The sequence below is a fragment of the Anolis sagrei genome, chromosome 10 (genome assembly GCF_037176765.1).
Source record: "Anolis sagrei isolate rAnoSag1 chromosome 10, rAnoSag1.mat, whole genome shotgun sequence".
Classification (NCBI taxonomy): domain Eukaryota; kingdom Metazoa; phylum Chordata; class Lepidosauria; order Squamata; family Dactyloidae; genus Anolis; species Anolis sagrei.
The window spans coordinates 15,432,992-15,451,020 of NC_090030.1; the positions used below are offsets into that span (position 1 = coordinate 15,432,992).

The 18,029-nt window shown below is 41.0% G+C and overlaps 1 protein-coding gene across 3 annotated transcripts in view; it reads left to right on the plus strand.

Annotated features, from left to right (window-relative positions):
- Nucleotides 1–18,029, plus strand: part of LOC132762978 (fibronectin type-III domain-containing protein 3a-like) — a 78,482-nt gene that overhangs the window by 33,029 nt on the left and 27,424 nt on the right. For all 3 annotated transcript variants that reach the window (XM_060756261.2, XM_060756258.2, XM_060756260.2), the window contains 7 exons: nt 3,461–3,537; nt 7,910–8,144; nt 9,446–9,730; nt 11,031–11,086; nt 15,026–15,180; nt 15,512–15,571; nt 17,225–17,363. In XM_060756261.2, coding sequence (XP_060612244.2) covers nt 3,478–3,537; nt 7,910–8,144; nt 9,446–9,730; nt 11,031–11,086; nt 15,026–15,180; nt 15,512–15,571; nt 17,225–17,363 — 990 coding nt within the window. In that variant the 5' untranslated portion in view covers nt 3,461–3,477. The remainder of the gene's footprint in view (nt 1–3,460; nt 3,538–7,909; nt 8,145–9,445; nt 9,731–11,030; nt 11,087–15,025; nt 15,181–15,511; nt 15,572–17,224; nt 17,364–18,029) is intronic.

An 18,029-nucleotide genomic window follows, 5' to 3' on the forward strand; every position in this document is an offset into this window, starting at 1 on the left:
CCCTTGACTCCAAATTTTGGGGGGAAAGGTAGGATATACATCAGGCATGGGCAGATTTCAGCCATTCAGGTTTCGGACTTCTACTCCCACAATCAGGGATTGTGGGAGTTGAAGTCCAAAACACCTGGAGGGCTGAAGTTTGCCTATGCCTGGTATACATCATGATGATGATCCATAGTTATCCCCCAGTCCATATCCTACCTTTCCCTTGACTCCAAATTTTGGGGGGAAAGGTAGGATATACATCAGGCATGGGCAGATTTCAGCCATTCAGGTTTCGGACTTCTACTCCCACAATCAGGGATTGTGGGAGTTGAAGTCCAAAACACCTGGAAGGCTGAAGTTTGCCCATGCCTGGTATACATCATGATGATGATCCATAGTTATCCCCCAGTCCATATTTCTACATCTGTTGGGTCACGTTTCCTAATCATAAGAGTCCACAGCAATATATAAAGTGCAGAGGTGGACTTGGAGAGCAATGTCTGCCTTGAAACATCTGTACAGAGAAACCAAGCAATATGCTAGTGGGGAAAGCAGGTGGCTTATGGAAACCCAAGGTCATGCTTTTGGTCTGATCTAATTGAAATCTTTCTCATTCCTAGTGTGTGGAACAGTCAGGCTCTGAACATGAGCAATATGCATAAGGGAAATTTTATTGGGCATAGTTCTGTGCAGTCAAAAATGTCTCTGTTCATGGCACAGTAGTAAATCTTGGAGGGAGGGGAGAGGAGCAGTGGGCAGTAAGATTCCCAACCCCAATTGCAAGTGAAGTATTTATTTACTTATTTACTTCATTTCTACCCTGCCCTTTTTGATCCTGGAAGGGACTCAAGGCGGCTTACAAATACGGGAAAAATTCAATGCTGCACAAGTAAACAATAAAACACTTCTCATCAAAATATGAAACAATCTAAACATATAAGCAATTAAAACACATATCAATCAAACAAACAGATTAAAAACCATATAAAATGAAGAGCCATGACCTCATATTTATTAATTAAGAGTCATGACCTCATATATATTTATTTATTTACTGTATTTGTATACGCCTTATGACTGACCAGGAGGACCTCTGTCTTGTCTGGATTCAGTTTCAATTTCTTTGCCCTTATCCAGATCGTCACAGTCATATCCATAATTGTTTTCCGAAATCCATAGTCCATTATTTACACCTGTGTAAGAAGCCACGTCTTAAGTTTTGTTCTAATAACCAAGAGGGGATGGGGCCTGCCTGATGTCACTGGGAGGGAGTTCCACAGCCGAGGGGCCACCACTGAGAAAGCCCTGTCTCTCATTCCCACCGATTGTGCTTGCAAAGAGGTTGGGATGGAAAGCAGGTCCTCCTCAGTTGATCTTAAAGTTCTTGTAGGCTCATAGAGGGAGATGCATTCGGACAGGTAAGTTGGACCAAAACCATTTATGTCTTTATAGGCCAAAAACAGCACTTTTAATTGGGCTCAGTAGCAGACTGGCAACCAGTGGAGCTGACGTAATATGGGGGTTGTATGCTCCTGGTATGCTGCTTGTAACTACAAGTGTTTAAAGAAACTTGACTTTCCACAGTTTTGGAGAAAAGCTGCTTGCTTTCTTCTTACCTCAGATTTACTCTGATTGATTTCCTTGCAGACAACAACGAGTGTTTCCTTGTTTCTGGAGTTCATTCCTGTTCACACCGTAGAAGGCATATAATGCTCAGTGTGGAACATATTTTTTCCTCATGTTTTCACAGTACGGAAGGCACATTTGGTCACATTCTCCACACTTTCCTCCCTTTCCTAATACATATCCAAAAAATTATCTAGTAGTTACCTCAGAGTATTGTACAACATGAAAGCTGAAAAGGAGCCGTGAGCATCATTTCCTCATGCCTGGGCTTGCTTAGCTACTTCCAAATATCAAGCCATCCAGAACCTGGCAGAGAAAGAAATGCCTTGGGGTTCTTTCTCTGTCGCTTCTTATTATCTGTCATAGTGGTGGGAAGAAGCAGACATGACTAGCAGTGAAGTGAGGCATCATGCATGTTATCAGGAGTATTGGGCATAAGATTGAGGAAATATTTGACTTTGGCCAGCATAGGAGTATAAACTGCTCTCCTTTTGGAGGAATTTGCTCCTTGGAATATTCTAGGGTGCTTTAAAATATGTCATATTGAAGTGCCCACTTGTCTTTTTGAAGACACTTGATTTAGAGGCCAATTTGTCTTGGGCCGTCTTCAGACGTTGTGTCAGTCTCTGGCTTTGCATTATCAAATTGAGTCACCCCAGTTGTACACACTGCCCAGTAGTCATCCTGAAAGATGTTTACTGATTACTATTTCCTAGTTCTTGTTTACAGCAAATCCCAGAATATACCGTTCCCTTTAAATGGTCTAAATCTGAATTTGTGGATGCTTATAAACGAGCAAACTCACACTTTTGACTACATCAGCCAAACGTTTTCACAATCACAGCTGTCTGGATTGACGTTTTCCAGTGATAATGTCAGTGTGTTTTAAATCGGGCAGGCAAAATGCACCCCCAACTGGTGCATTTAAAGTCTCTTCCACTGTGTTTTTCAGTGTTTTATGAGTGATGATTACTAGTTGGCCTGATAGGTGTATTGTGTCCAAATTTGGTGTCAATTCATCCAGTGGTTTTTGAGTTATGTTAATTCCATAAACAAACATTACATTTTTATTTGTGTACTAGCCATCCCCTGCCACGCATTGCTGTGGCCCACATGGGGGTTCTCTGTGGGAGGTTTAGCCCAATTCTATCGTTGGTGATGTTCAGAAAGCTCTGTGATTGTAGGTGAACTATAAATCCCAACAACTACAACTCCCAATTGTCAAGGTCTGTTTTCCCCAAACTCCACCAGTGTTGACATTTGGGCATATTGAGTATTCATATAGAGTTTGGTCCAGATCCATCATTGTTTGAGTACACAGTGATCTCTGGATGTAGGTGAACTACAACTCCAAAACCAAAGGACACTGCCCACCAAACCTTTCCAGTATTTTCTGTTGGTCATGAGAGAACTGTGTTCCAAGTCTGATTCAATTACATTGATGGTGGGGTTCAGAATGCTCTTTGATTGTAGGTGAACTATAAATCCCAGCAACTACAACTCCCAAATGACAAAATCAGTTTTTTTGAGTGAAGGACATACATTGGGTTGTTAGGTGTCTCATGTCCAAATTTCGTGTCAATTCGTCCCGTGGTTTTTGAGTTATGTTAATCCTACAAATGAACATTACATTTTTATTTGTATATAGATGTGGTTTTGGATACTCCTGTACAATATTTTTAAGCTCCTGGAAAGATTGGAACATTGCCTAAAACCTTGTACATAAAAATAACGTGTGTATTCATACACATGGTTGGCATTATGTTATCAGATTGTCAAATGAACTGTGACTGCACACTCCTCATCTAATGTGCACATGTGAATGCTCTGTTGCTTGGTTTCCTTTCAGGTCCAGCACATGTTCCGATGATGTCACCAAATGGTTCTGTGCCTCCAATATTTGTGCCTCCTGGCTATGTATCTCAGGTAAATACTTATGATCTTTTGAATCCTTTGCAAGACAGAAATATTTCTCTTGAACAGAAAATGACCTACTTTACACTGCTTTACAATAGCTTGAAATAGCAAATGAGACAAAACAATATTTCATGTCTTTCATTGGTCATGTTGAATCTTGCTTTGACTATGAATCTAGCACAGGCATAAAATTTCCCTGTGGTTAAGAAATAAAGAGCATCCAGCTGCAGAATTGTTTATATTGATTTTCTGTCCCTCTTTCTCTCCCCCCCCCCCCCCAACCCCATCTTGGTTTCTATAATACTAAACTTGGTGTTGCATCCACAGTGGTTAATGCTACGAAAGCTAACTTTAAATTAGGATTTTACACTAAATCTCAATTTGAGTGCACAATGAGTCCTGTATACTATGATAACACATGAGTGAGACAGTAGCAGCGCCTAATCCTCCTTTGTGCTGTCCGTCTTGTAGTTGTGCTTGAGATGAGGAAGTGTTTATGCCCTGCTAAATGTTCCTATTACCTTATATATTCAAGTATAAGCTGAGTTTTTAAGCCCCTTTTCAAGGCTGAAAAAGCCTCCCTTGGCTTATGCTTGAATCAAAGTTATTTATTATTTTATTCTATTATTATTATTATCATCCTTGTGGGAGGCTTCTCTCATGTCCCCGCATGAGGAGCTGGAGCTGACAGAGGGAGCTCATCTGCCTCTCTCCGGATTCGAACCTGCGACCTGTTGGTCTTCAGTCCTGCTGGCACAGGGGTTTAACCCACTGCGCCACTGGGGGCTCCTCAAATCATCAAAAAACATCAAATCATCCAGGCGTCCCCTTTGCAATGTCCTTGCAGACGGCCAATTCTCTCACACCAGAAGCAACTTGCAGTTTCTCAAGTCGCTCCTGACACGACAAAAAAAATACTATTATTATTATTATTATTATTATTTTACTCTATTATTTTTACAATTATTATTTTACTCTATTATTATTACATTTATTATTTTACTCTCTTTATTATTCTTATCTTAAATTACAGTTTTATGTAAATATTCAAGAGCATTTAACATAGGAATGTCTCAATTAATGTAATTTTATTGGTATCTATTTTTATTTTGAAATTTACCAGTAGCATTTCCCACCCTCAGCTTATACTCGAGTCAATACATTTTCCCAGTTTTTTTGTGGTAAAATTAGGTGCCTCAGGTTATATTTGGGTTGGCATATACTCGAGTATATACGGTAGTCCAAGATAAGTATCTCTCCTTTCTACCCACATCAAAGCATGCTTTTTGAAGAACGACTTGGGGCTGAACTAGAAAGCAACCCCATTTCCCCTCCACTCAGTGCTAGTATTTTTCCTTCCCACCCTTTGAGGTATTGGAGATACCTTTAGCTCAGTTTTCTTCTTCATTTCCAGGTGAGGCCAAGGAAAAGAGGAGACAGAAATTTCTTTTAATGAGTGCTGAATCTTATTGGATACCTCAAAGGGTGGGAAGGAAAAATACTGGCACTGAGTGGAGGGGAAATGGGGTTTCTTTCTAGTTCAGCCCCAAGTTGTTCCTCAAAAAGCATGCTTTGATGTGAGTAGAAAGGAGAGCTACTTATCTTGGACTACTGTATATACTCGAGTATAAGCTGACCCAAATATAAGCTGAGGCTGCTAATTCCAATTGTCTGTTCTTACTATTTGTTTATTTCCTGTAATGGCCAAGGTTACAGCACTTGTCACTAAATCCCAAGTCCCTTGAGTGGCCAGTGTCCTGTTGTGTTCAGGATAATGCACTACTTTTATTGTTAGTTATAGCGAGGAGGAGCTGAGGAGCCTTCTAATCAAGGTGAAAGAAGAAAGCGCAAAAGCTGGGTTGCAGCTAAAGGTCAAAAAAACCAAGATTATGGCAACAAGAATGATTGACAACTAGAAAATAGAGGGAGAAAATGTGGAGGCTGTGACAGACTTTGTATTTCTAGGTGCAAAGATTACTGCAGATGCAGCCTGTGGCCAGGAAATCAGAAGACACTTCCTTCTTGGGAGGAGAGCAATGTCCAGTCTCGATAAAATTGTAAAGAGTAGAGACATCACACTGGCAACAAAGATCCGCCTAGTCAAAGCCATGGTATTCCCTGTAGTCACCTACGGATGTGAGAGCTGGACCTTAGGGAAGGCTGAGCGAAGGAAGATAGATTTTGAACTGTGGTGTTGGAGGAAAGTTCTGAGAGTGCCTTGGACTGCGAGAAGATCCAACCAGTCCATCCTCCAGGAAATAAAGCCCGACTGCTCACTGGAGGGAAGGATACTAGAGACAAAGTTGAAGTAGTTTGGCCACATCATGAGGAGACAGCAAAGCCTAGAGAAGACAATTATGCTGGGGAAAGTGGAAGCCAAAAGGAAGAGGGGCCGACCAAGGGCAAGATGGATGGATGGCATCCTTGAAGTGACTGGACTGACCTTGAAGGAGCTGGGGGTGGTGACGGCCGACAGGGAGCTCTGGCGTGGGCTGGTCCATGAGGTCACAAAGAGTCGGAGACGACTGAACGAATGAACAACAACAACATAGCTGAGATAGTGCATTGCATTTCAGTTGTGTAAATCTACATTCATGCACTTAAGTAGCAGTTGGACGACACCATCTTCTGCTGACTATACAAAAGCTGTGTTACTTGTGAATGTGATGTTTCACTATCCCAGTGGCACTTCATAATTATGCACAATCCATGACTGCACAACTGAGAATTTGTGGAACTCTGTTCACACAACTGTGAAACGGAGACATTATGCTCTGGCTAAAAAGACACAACCCTGCATGTGAAATACAAGCAGGATGCCTGCTGATGCTTCACTTAATGCAACCCGTACCTACTTGTTTGTTTATTTTTTCAGAGAAGACTCATGTTCAGATAGGAATAAGTTGTGCTATTAGTTACTCAGAGGTTCTTTTGCCTTGGGTACAGCTTGTTGTCTGTGGTGGAAAGACTTAATTGCTTCAAGATTCCACTTCAAACCTTAGGCTTAGTCTTGGAGAGCATCCGCAGATGGCTCCTAAACACTGGAGTTATGACGTCCATTCCAATTGGCTCCAATGACTCAGAAGCACTTGGTCTGAGCATTGAAGCCTTCCAGGAGGAGGCCTTTCGCTCGACTCATGGAGCTGAGTCAGGCAGCACCTGGAGCATTGCTTGTCATCCCGTTTTGCATCTGAAAAGGAATCTTTGAGAAAAGCCTGGAATTCCAAACTTTTATCCTTCGTTTTTCTGTGATGCATTAGTAATGCAGTTGAAGAGAAAAAACCACAGTCTTTAAACATCATTGCAATAAACATTGAATGCAGATGGTTTTGAGTCCCGTATTGGGAGAAAGGTGTAAAAATAAAGAGTGTTGGTTAAGGCAAGATCCTTTTTTCTTTGTTAGATCTCCTTACTAGAAGAGAAATTAGTAATTGTATTTCCAGCTGAGATGGCAAATATAATTAAATGTGTAGTTATAGTTAGATGTATGTTTCCACTATACCAGCATTTCTCAACCTGGGGGTTGGGACCCTTGGGGGGCAAGGAGGGGGTGTCAAAGAGGTCGCCAAAGACCATCAGAAAAAACAGTATTTTCTTTTGGTCATGGGGGTTCTGTTGGGAGGTTTGGCCCAATTCTATTGTTGATATGGTTCAGAATGCTCTTTGATTGTAGGTAAACTATAAACCCCAGAAACTACAACTCCCAAATGTCAAGTCTATTTCCCCTAACATCCACCAGTGTTCGCATTTGGGCATATTGATTATTTGTGCCAAGTTTGGTCCAGATGTATCATTGTTTGAGTCCACAGTGTTCTCTGGATGGAGGTGAACTACAATTCCAAAACTCAAGGTCAATGCCCACCGAACCCTTCCAGTCTTTTCTGTTGGTCATGGGAGTTCTGTGTGCCAAGTTTGGTCCAATTCCATGGTTGGTGGAGTTCAGAATGCTCTTTAATTGTAGGTAAATTATAAATCACAGCAACTACAACTCCCAGATGACAAAATCAACCCCCCTAATGCCACCAGTATTCACATTTGGGCATATTGGGCATTTGTGCCAAATTTGGTCCAGTGAATGAAAATACATTTTGCATATCAGATATTTACATTACAATTCATAACAGTAGCAAAATTGTAGTTATGAAGTAGCAACAAAAATAATGTTATGTTTGGGTCACCATAACATGAGGAACTGTATTAAGGGGCTAGGACATTCAGAAGGGTGAGAAACAGTGCACTATACATCCCATAAATTTATATACTTACATATGCTAAGTCAGGGAGGACAAGAAGAGAAGAGCCAAAGACCAAGAAATTGGAGTCTTGAGAATTTGGCTTTGTATAATTCAAATATACCAGCAAATTGTTCTTTATATTTCAGGTGGTGGAAGAAAATGGAGTTCGGAAGGTGATCGTTATGCCGCACTCAACCGAATTCCATCCCTCCATGCACCCGCCTCCTCCACACGTGCCCCATTATATGCACCCTCACCCTGCTTTGCTTCCCCACCCACCTCATCCCGTCTATCCTCCGGTTCCGGGGACAGGAGACATACCGCCACAGTTCATTCATCAGCACCCACCACCGCCCTCGCCACATCTGTACCAAGAACAAGGTAAGGAATTTGCTGATGATAGAAAATGCAAGGTTGTGCTCAGCCTAGGAGGACTGAGGCTAGCTGATGAATTGGCTGCTCACCAAGGTACGATGGCTTCCCATAGTATCGTACATGTATGTACATTTACAGCTTGGCTCCCTGGTGGTGCAGCAGGTTAAACCGCTGAGGTGCTGAACTAGCTGACTGAACGGTTGGCGGTTCATATCTGGGGAGTGGGGTGAGCTCCCGCTGTTAACCCCAGCTACTGCCAACCTAGCAGTTCAAAAACATGTGAATGTGAGTAGATCAATAGGTACCACTTCTGCAGGAAAGTAACAGTACTCCATGCATTCATGCTGTCCACATGACTTGGAGACGTCTATGGACAACACCAGCTTTTCGGCTTAGGAATGGAGAGGAGCACCATCCCCTAGAGTCAAACACAACTAAACTTAATGTCAGGGGAAACCTTTACTTTACACCTTGGCCCTATTTGTGGATCTTAGTCACATTTTGGAAGGGGGGACACGACAGGACACTAACTTCTCCCATTAAGCAGTCATCTATAAACAGAGTTTTTTAAATGAAGTAAACACAGGTTATTATTGATGTCATTGCTCGCCCAGGTGTTTTAAAAAAGCAGGCGTTGCTTTCTATGCTGCTGCTGGCATTTCTTTATGAATTGGAAGAAAATACGGGTGGGAACGTATTGGTGCTCCATGCAGTCATGCTGACCACATGACCTAGGAGTGTCTATGGACAATGCTGGCTGTTCGGTTTAGAAATGGAGATGAGCCTCACCCCAGAGTCAGGCACAACTAGACTTAATGTCAGGGGAAAACTTTTATCTTTACTTATTCTTGTTGCTTACTTACATTGGTTTTGTATTTTATGTTATTTTATTTTCTGATTTTCTGTTGTGTTTTTGTGTTATGTTGTGATTACTGTATTGATGGTCTTGGCCTCATGTAAGCCGCCCTGAGTCCCCTTGGGGAGATGGTGGCAGGGTATAAATAAAGCATTATTATTATTATTATTATTATTATTATTATTATTATTATTATTGGAATTCTCCAAGTCCTCTCTCTCGCTTTCATTTTCCCCTTCCTTCCCCCTTCTGTTGAAGATACAAAATAATTTCCAAAAACTGGTGGTTTGTCAGAAGAACTCCATTCAGTTTCTGTGTTACATTTCTAATCAATCCAAATCTTGATAAGTTTTAATTTTGGTGTGTGTGTGTGCTTGTTAAGATTATAAATACGATTTTAATTCCATGTAATTTGACTCCTCTCTCTTTCTTTTTGTTGATGGTTCTTTAGAGTCCCGTTCCCATGGCAGAACGAATTTTGTTCAGCGGGATGAAAGGACTCTCAAAATGCAGGAGCATTTGAAGAAAAGGCTAAAAGACCGACAAGCGAGTGGACATACAAATAATAAAATGAACAGCCCTCCTTCCTCACCTCATAAAGTTAACAATTCCTCCAGCACCAATGTCCAGAATGGATTAGGAAAGGGACAACAAGGAGCAGGAGGGCAAATCAAGCAGAAGCAAGTAGGAAAAGCCAGGGGGAGCCCCGTCCCATCAGGCGATTCAGAAATGGGAGGTACGTGGAAACCATTTTGGAAATCAGCAAAATACAATCCTTCACTTCAGTGCTGTCTTCCTTGCAAACTCTGTTGACTTTTTGATACATTTGGGAAAGCAGGCATTTTAGAAGGTGAGACTTTACAGCTAGATTGAACAAAAGCAAAGGAGCAAATTAAGCACTTAAGCCCAATTGCCAAAATTATGTATGTGCTTTGGTTTGGCCAGTCATAGAGTGAAGAAATATATTACGAAACTATATTATATGTCTGTGTAGATGGGACCTAAGTTTTGGGGAACTAGAAAAGCTAACGTGGAATTATCTGAAAATATGATACATGTGTTTGTGATGTCAAAGGCTTTCATGGCCAGAATCATTGGGTTGCTGTGAGTTTTCAGGGCTGTATAACCATTTTCCAGAAGCATTCTCTCCTGACGTTTCACCCACATCTACGGCAGGCATCCTTAGAGGTTGTGAGGTTTGTTGGAAACTAGGCAAGTGGGGTTTATATATCTGTGGAATGTCCAGGGTGGGAGAAAGAACTCTTGTCTATTTGAGGCAAGTGTGAATGTTGCAGTTGACCACCTCGATTAGCATCGAATAGCCTTGTAGCTTCAATGCCTGGCTGCTTTCTGCTGGGGAATTCTTTGTTGAGAGGTGATTAGCTGGCCCTGATTGTTTCATGTCTGGAATTCCCCTGTTTTTTTTAGTGTTGTTCTTTATTCACTGTCTTGGAGTTTTTTTTAATACTGGTAGCCAGAATTTGTTCATTTTTACATGGGTTTACCTCTGATTAAATGTTATTGTTGTTCAGCCTTAATGATCAAAAGCTTAAACTGTCTTACAGCCAGGTGAACAGCAGCCCTTTGTGGAAAACTTTTGCTTATTCTTTGCGAGGTAGCTAATATGAAAAAAATAAATATTTCTCAAAGACCTTCTCTGGGTGGAAGCAAAGCAAAACAGTTTTCGCTATGTCTCCAAAATAATCAAGTAGGGAGACTAGCTTACTGTTGGCATTTCAATGCATTAGCATTATCAAATTGCATCAGCAAAAGAGAAAGCAAAGAGACACACAAATGCTTGATGGCACCATGCAAAGCAAAAGGAAGTCTGGGCAGTTAGGTTCCTTCTGCTCAGTTTGCATACTTAGCAAATTCGGTGGTCAAAACAAACCAAAGCAATGAACTTTGCACAGGATGTACTCTTGTTTTTCTAATGCAATCTTCATAGTTCAGGTCACAGTTAGATAAGAAATGTTTTAATGGGGATTTTTGTTCATGTTGTCCTTCTATTCAACATAGGTTGTTTTTATTTTCAGAATCTGACACAGAATCTAGAAAATCTGAAGAGCTTTTAAGCTTCAGTAAGCCTACAGTAAGTAGTATCATGCTTTAAATATGATGCATGATTTCCATACTTTCTAAGAATGCTCTTGCCCCCATTAGTGTTTACAGTGCCTAGATAAAATATAAAGGGTTTCCTATATTTTCAGCAGAATTATCTGAGGGCAAGGAGAGACTTTGTAGCTGTAATGCCTCTGCAGAAAATAATAATAATAATAATAATAATAATAATAATAATAATAATACTTTATTTATACCCCGTCACCATCTCGGAGCAGCTTACATGAGGCCAAGCCCAACAACACATCAATAAAACAAAAATCAATAAGCAAAAACAATACAATTAATATAACTCACATATAAACAGTAACACACAAGGATTTAAAAACCTATGTCCCTATGTAACTTGATAATACAGATCCTATCAAGGTAGTGTGAGAATGGTGGTTTCAGATCCTGTATCTTGCAGAGAGACAGCAAGGAGTAACCAGTTGTACATATTATTGAACCATATCTACCTTCTGCCCCCAAACATAAGATAACAATTCACGATTTGCAATGCCTGAAATACTTGATTATGACCATTGTAAGGTTTGACACAAAGCTTAAATTCTTGTGAGCTTTGAATCTATGTTTAAGGGGGAGGGAAGGGGAGTCATAGTTATGTAACCAGGACAGCCTTCTATCACAAAAAGGTGGTCCAGAATTTCTCTTGGATTCTATCTTTTTAGTCAGTGGGATTCAAATAGAAACAAGGCTTTTAAGCTTGGATGCAACCAATAAGTGGATATCAATGAAGTGTGCTTTTTCTCTGAGCAGACTGTAACATTAAGCCAGGTATCGATAGCAAAACAAAATGCGACATTTTGGGCTTGCTTCTGTTAACCTGATATTTTTAAGTTACAAGATGCCCGTGATTACCAAAAAGGTTGTTAAATAAAAAGTTGCCAAAGAAAGAAGGCATATTATGCGCACACAATTCAGCATGCCATACAACAAAGTTATTCCAAGTGAAAGGATCAGGTTAAGAAAGACAAACAGTGGAGACCACAGTGGTGGTTCTATTTATTCATATCCCATCTTTTCCTCAATTTTGGGTTCAAAATGTCTTACAAAAAATTAAAACATAAAGTGCTAAAAAGGATTGTACAAAAGCATTGTAAGTTTATCAGACTGCATGGCCATGTTCCAGAAGCATTCTCTCCTGACGTTTCACCTGCATCTATGGCAGGCATCCTCAGAGGTTGTGAGGTCTGTTAGAAACTAGACAAGTGTGGTTTATATATCTGTGGAATAATTTCCAGGGTAGGAGAAAGAACTATTGTCTGTTGGAGGTAGGTGTGAATGTTTCAATTGGCCACTTTGATTAGCATTCAATGGGTTAGCAGTTTCAAGGTCTGGCTTCTTACTTCCTGGGGAAATCCTTTATTGAGAGGTGATTAGCTGTCCCTAATTGTTTCTTGTCTGGAGTTCCCCTGTTTTTGAGTGTTGTTCTTTATTTACTTTTATGATATTAGAGTTTTTTAATACTGGTAGCCGGATTTTGTTCATTTTCATGGTTTCTTCCTTTCTGTTGAAATTGTCCGTATGTTACACAGAGAAGCCATTGAAATCAGCAAGCATACATAGTACAAAAGTTCATAATGTAATGAAACTCTCAATAATACTTAAAGCAGTTAGAAACTTTAGTGGAAGAACACCAAATATAAACAGCACAGCACATGACAAGCTCATTTCCTCTGAGTGGTCAGCTGTCAACCGTCTGCTGAAAAAAAAAGATATTGATCTGCCTACAAAAAGATAGTAAGAAGGACAACTGTTTATTCTCTCTAGGAAGGGAGTCCCAAGTGTTTGGGAGCAGCCACCGAATAAGGCTTCTTCCATACTCTCACCAAATGTACCTTTGGGGGTTTGGGATATAGAGAAGGTCTTCCAAGAAGATCTCAAGACATAAAGGGGCTCATAGGGGAGAGAATGGATGAGGTTGCCTGCTATGACCAATTTGCCAGATGCTTTTGAGGAGCAAAAACATGTAATTGCTCAGAACTTAATGCTACGGTTGTTGCAGAGTCTGACGAAATGTCCAGCGCTCTGTCCGGTTGGTTTCCTGTGATCAGTTCCAGTTGCTGGGCCTTGACATGGCCAGTATGCTTGAGTAAGCCTTTCATGCCACACATAAGCTTGACCACTATCCACGTTACCGCTTGAAATCTAGTAAGCAATTAATTAGGTTGGTACATCTGATAGGGAAGTGTCTTGTTTTCAGGTTAAGTCTGTGCAGTGAAATGCCCTTCACTGCCCTGACTGATGATACTTTTGGGTGGAAAACGAATGTTACACTAGTTGGTCTTCCTAAATACCCCAGTATCTGTTGCTGGACCAGCCTCGTGGAGTGAGAGTAGAAGGCACTATGTTGTGATGGTGGGTAATATTATTATATTAATATTACTAGCCTTCCCCTGCCATGCATTGCTGTGACCCAGTCTGGTGATCTGGAAAATAAAGTAATGAGAAAATGTTGGTTTCTAATATATGTAATTTCTTGATGCTTGTGGGTAAACAGTATTTCTTGCTGTCAGTGTTGATGTGGAGATTGTCTGGTTTGCCTACTCTGGAACATGCAACATATCATTGTCCTTCTTTATGGGTCCTTTTCAAATCTATAATACTATATCTGTGTGTGTGTGTCAATCATATATATCAATCTATATGAATGGCTGGATGGCTCTGTCAGGAGGGCTTTGATTACATTTTCTTGTCCTGGTGAAGGGTGTTGGACTGGGTGGCCTTAAGTATTTTCTGTTGGTCATGGGGGTTCTGTGTGGAAAGTTTGCCCCAATTCTGTCACTGGTGTCAGAATGCTCTTTGATTGTAGGTGAACTATAAATCCCAGTAACTGCAATTCCCAAATGTCAATGTCTATTTTCCCCAAAGTCCATCTGTGTTCATATTTGGGCATATGGAATATTCGTGCCCATTTTGGTCCAGATCCATAATTGTTTGAGTCCACAGTGCTCTCTGGATGTAGGTGAACTACAACTCCCATACTCAAGGTCAATGCCCACCAAACCCTTCTAGTGTTTTCTGTTGGTCATGGGAGTCCTGTATGCCATGTTTGGTTCAGTTCCATCATTGGTGGAGTTCAGAAGTCTCTTTGATTGTAGGTTAACTATAAATCCCAGCAACTACAACTCCCAAATGACAAAATGAATTTTTTGAGTGATGGTCACTCCTTGGGTTAGTAGGTGTCTTGTGGCCAAATTTGGCGGCAATTCATCTAGTGAGTAATATAATAAATACTATTATAGTGAGTAATAACAGCCCCATACCCATAGATGTCATGTCCTACAGGTTTTATTATTTTCTTAAATGCTATTCAGTCTATATGAAGCTGCTGGTGAGAGGTCAATTAGGGTTTGTAAGGTTGGTTGCGGATGTGGGGCAGCTCTGGTTCTCCTTTATTGAGCCAACTGAAGCTGAGCAAGTGATGCAAAGCCTCCATGCCGTCATGCTGGCCACATAACCTTGGAGGTGTCTATGGACAACGCCGGTTCTTCGGCTTAGAAATGGAGATGTGCACCACCCCCCAAAGTTGGACACGACTAGACTTAATGTCAGGGGAAACCTTTACTTTTACCTATACCTATTTTAAAATTGGCTGATGTGACAATCAAAGAAAGGTTATAGAATTTCCTAAGTTAGTGTGAACACCGAACATACTGTTCAAAGACAGTGTCAACCATTAAAGGGACTGCTATGTAAAAGGCATGTATGTGTTTGTGGAATAAAGCTTTTTATGATTAAGTCAGGATTCAAATGCAGTTAAGCCTTTCTAAATGTTTGTTAAAGTAAAGCAATAGGCGGAGCTTTGCAATGCAAGAAAAGGTAGCACTTGCATGCAAAAGTGTATTAGTGGGAAATGAATGCCTTGTGTATTTTGGGAAGTGACTGTTTTTCTCCTGAACCCCAGGTGTCTGAAATTCAAGCCAGATCAGCCCTTGTATCTTGGAGCCCCCCAGTTGTATCCCAAAATGAAGAAACTCAGACCCTCTCTCCTACAACTTTCACATTTGAAGTGGCAGTCTCAAACAGTGGAAAAAATGGGAAGTTTAAATCAGTTTACACGTAAGTTTTATTTCTTAACTACACAGCTGATGAGAATTATATCCATAAGGATTATTCTCCCCTTACATTTACACAGAAAGCTATTTTCATAGTCAGTCTGTGCGATGTTTCCGGTGTTGGGTTTCTAGGGCCAAATTTTGAAGAGTCATTTTGCCAGCAGATGTGGACTGTCCCAATATATAGATCTAGGTCAGCACCACCTCACTGACTTTGTGGGCTTGTTAGGGGCAAAGGTTGTGGGAGGTAGATGGTTTCTGTTCATGCTTGAGGAAGGTTTTATTGAAAAAAAAATGTTCTGTTGCTGTGTAGTAAAAGTTCCTTCTGTTTGCAGAGGTGAAGAGACAACTTTTACAATTCCCGATCTCAGACCAGCAACTGATTATCATGTCAGGTAAGCTTGGAGAACAAACACCACTTGAAATTGCAACAGGGTGATGCAGTAAATCATGATCTCTGCTCTTTTGCTATATATTATATTGAACAACAACAACAATAACGTTATTTGTAGACCACACTATCTCCCCGAAGGGTGGTTTCCAACACATATGGCAAACTTTCAATGCCAACAAAAAACATATTACATCAAAACAAGACATAGCAAAGAAAATAGAATAACAATTACTATAAGCTTAATACTAAATGAAAAATAACAAAAAAATAAAAATTGGCAATCCTTACAGACATAAATGCTACTTCATTCTTAAGGATTGAGCCCAGGGCCTGCATACCAGTCCAGTTGCATAATTACCAGTCTCCCAGTCCAAGGGAGGGCAAGAGTAGATGGATATGATAGTCAGCCCTCAACATTCATTGGTTTTGGGTCACATGTGAAACTGGCCAACTTCTGGTGGAAGATGACCATATGGATGCATTCGAGGCTCTAGAGATGCCTAGAAATAACGTATTACTCAAATCTGCAAAAGTTAACCCATCAAGTTTGAAAAGCTTATTATATTATTCCAGTCAACTTCAGTGGGGTCTTCAGAAAGTGTTTGAGGATTGGGACATCTGTAGGGAGACCAGGGTACTTGTTTATAAAGCTATTGTCCTTCCAATCCTGCTATACACCTGTGAAGCGTGGACTGTCTACAAATGTCACACTCAACTCCTGGAACGATTCCATCAGGGTTACCTTTGAAAAATCCTGCAGATCTCTTGGGAAGAAGACAGGTGGACAAATGTCAGCATGCTGGAAGAAGCAAAGACTACCAGCATTGAAGTGATGCTCTCACGCCATCAACTCTGCTGGACTGTCAACATTGTCCGAATGCCTGATCACCATCTCCCACTCAAGAACAGAAAATGGAATGTTGGTGGACAGAAAAAGAGATTTGAAGATGGGCTTAAAGTTGACCTTAAAAACTGTGGCATAGACGCAGAGAACTGGGAAGCCCTGCTCTTGAGCACTCTAGCTGGAGGTCAGCTGTGACCAGCAGTGCTGTGGAATTTGAAGAAGTACGAATGGAAGGTGAAAGGGAGAAACGTGCCAAGAGGAAGGTGCATCAGGCCAACCCTGACTGAGACCGTGTGGAAGAACATGCAGATCAAGAATAGGTCTGCACTGTCACCTACGTATCCACTGCCAAGACGCTCCACTTGGAAGGCCATCATACTCAGACAACGAGGGATCGCTTAAGTAAGTAAGTAAGCAAGCAGGGGTTTGATAGTCTCTTACACTCGGAGGACAACAGAAGGGAAGAGACTAAATCCATGCACTTTGTATCTTACTGAAGTCAATGCAATATAATATACCATCTCCTACATTACAAGCCTGATGGAGACAGCAAAAATACATGGGAGCAACAGTAAAGATACTTATAAAATAGGCAGTCCACAGTCTCATTCATTTTCTTGACTGGTCACTGGAATGTAGTGGCAGAATGGGAGGTGGGTAGAGACTGAACTGAAACGTGGAGATATAGGCTAGTTTTAGTCCTGTACATAAACTGTGACTCCATACAATGATGACTAACCCTGTTCTACATTTTCATATCTCAATTTCATTGTATATTTGGAATAGCTTTTCAACTTTTTTATCATGCAGAGTTTCAGCCTCAAGCAGTTCCACAAAGGAAACGGTTTCTGAACTGGCAAGTTTTACTACAGAGAGTTGTGAACCAGACCCTCCAGGTGCACCTAAAGTTGTCAACAAAACCAAAAACAGCCTGAATCTACAGTGGAAGGTAACTCCTATGCAAAATGTTTCTGTGAACCTGGTTTTAGATTTGTTAAAAGCTACATCTTAAATATAATCATTTGTGCCCTTTGTACTAGTCGGATAGTTCAGTGTCAGCAAGTTTGAAACCAAAGTTTGAAACTGAGAAAGAAGTGGGAGGTTTCAGCGTTTTTGGGGAATTCCAAAGTAGGCAGGAATATGACAGTTCTTAAATCCTAGTGGGGAACTACACAAACACACACACCAAAAGGCCAAGGCTTCCAGGAATAACAGAAAAGGGTTTTTAATTATCATTCAAAGCTCCTATGACCTCAGATTGGTTTTTGTGTCATTAGAAAAGGAACCCTAGCTGGATATATATCTGTCGTCATGGACTCGGTATCTGTATCATTCTGTTTGATTCATGTTTTGGTTTCGTTCCATCCATTTGGATGGCACAGAACGGGAAGGCCCCTTCTGGAACGAAAATAAACTCGATACAAAAGGTAGGCAGGAGCGGGTACCAGCTCCAAGCCTGCTTTTCAGATCGATTGCCATGCACACAGACCCAAAGCGCCAGGGCCTGCACCTGAGTGCCAAGTAGGGAGTGCTGCTTACTTGGTGCTCTGGTGCAAGCCCTGGGAGGCCTAGGCGCATAGGGCCAAAGCCCCTGGGCCTGCCCCTGAGCGCCGAG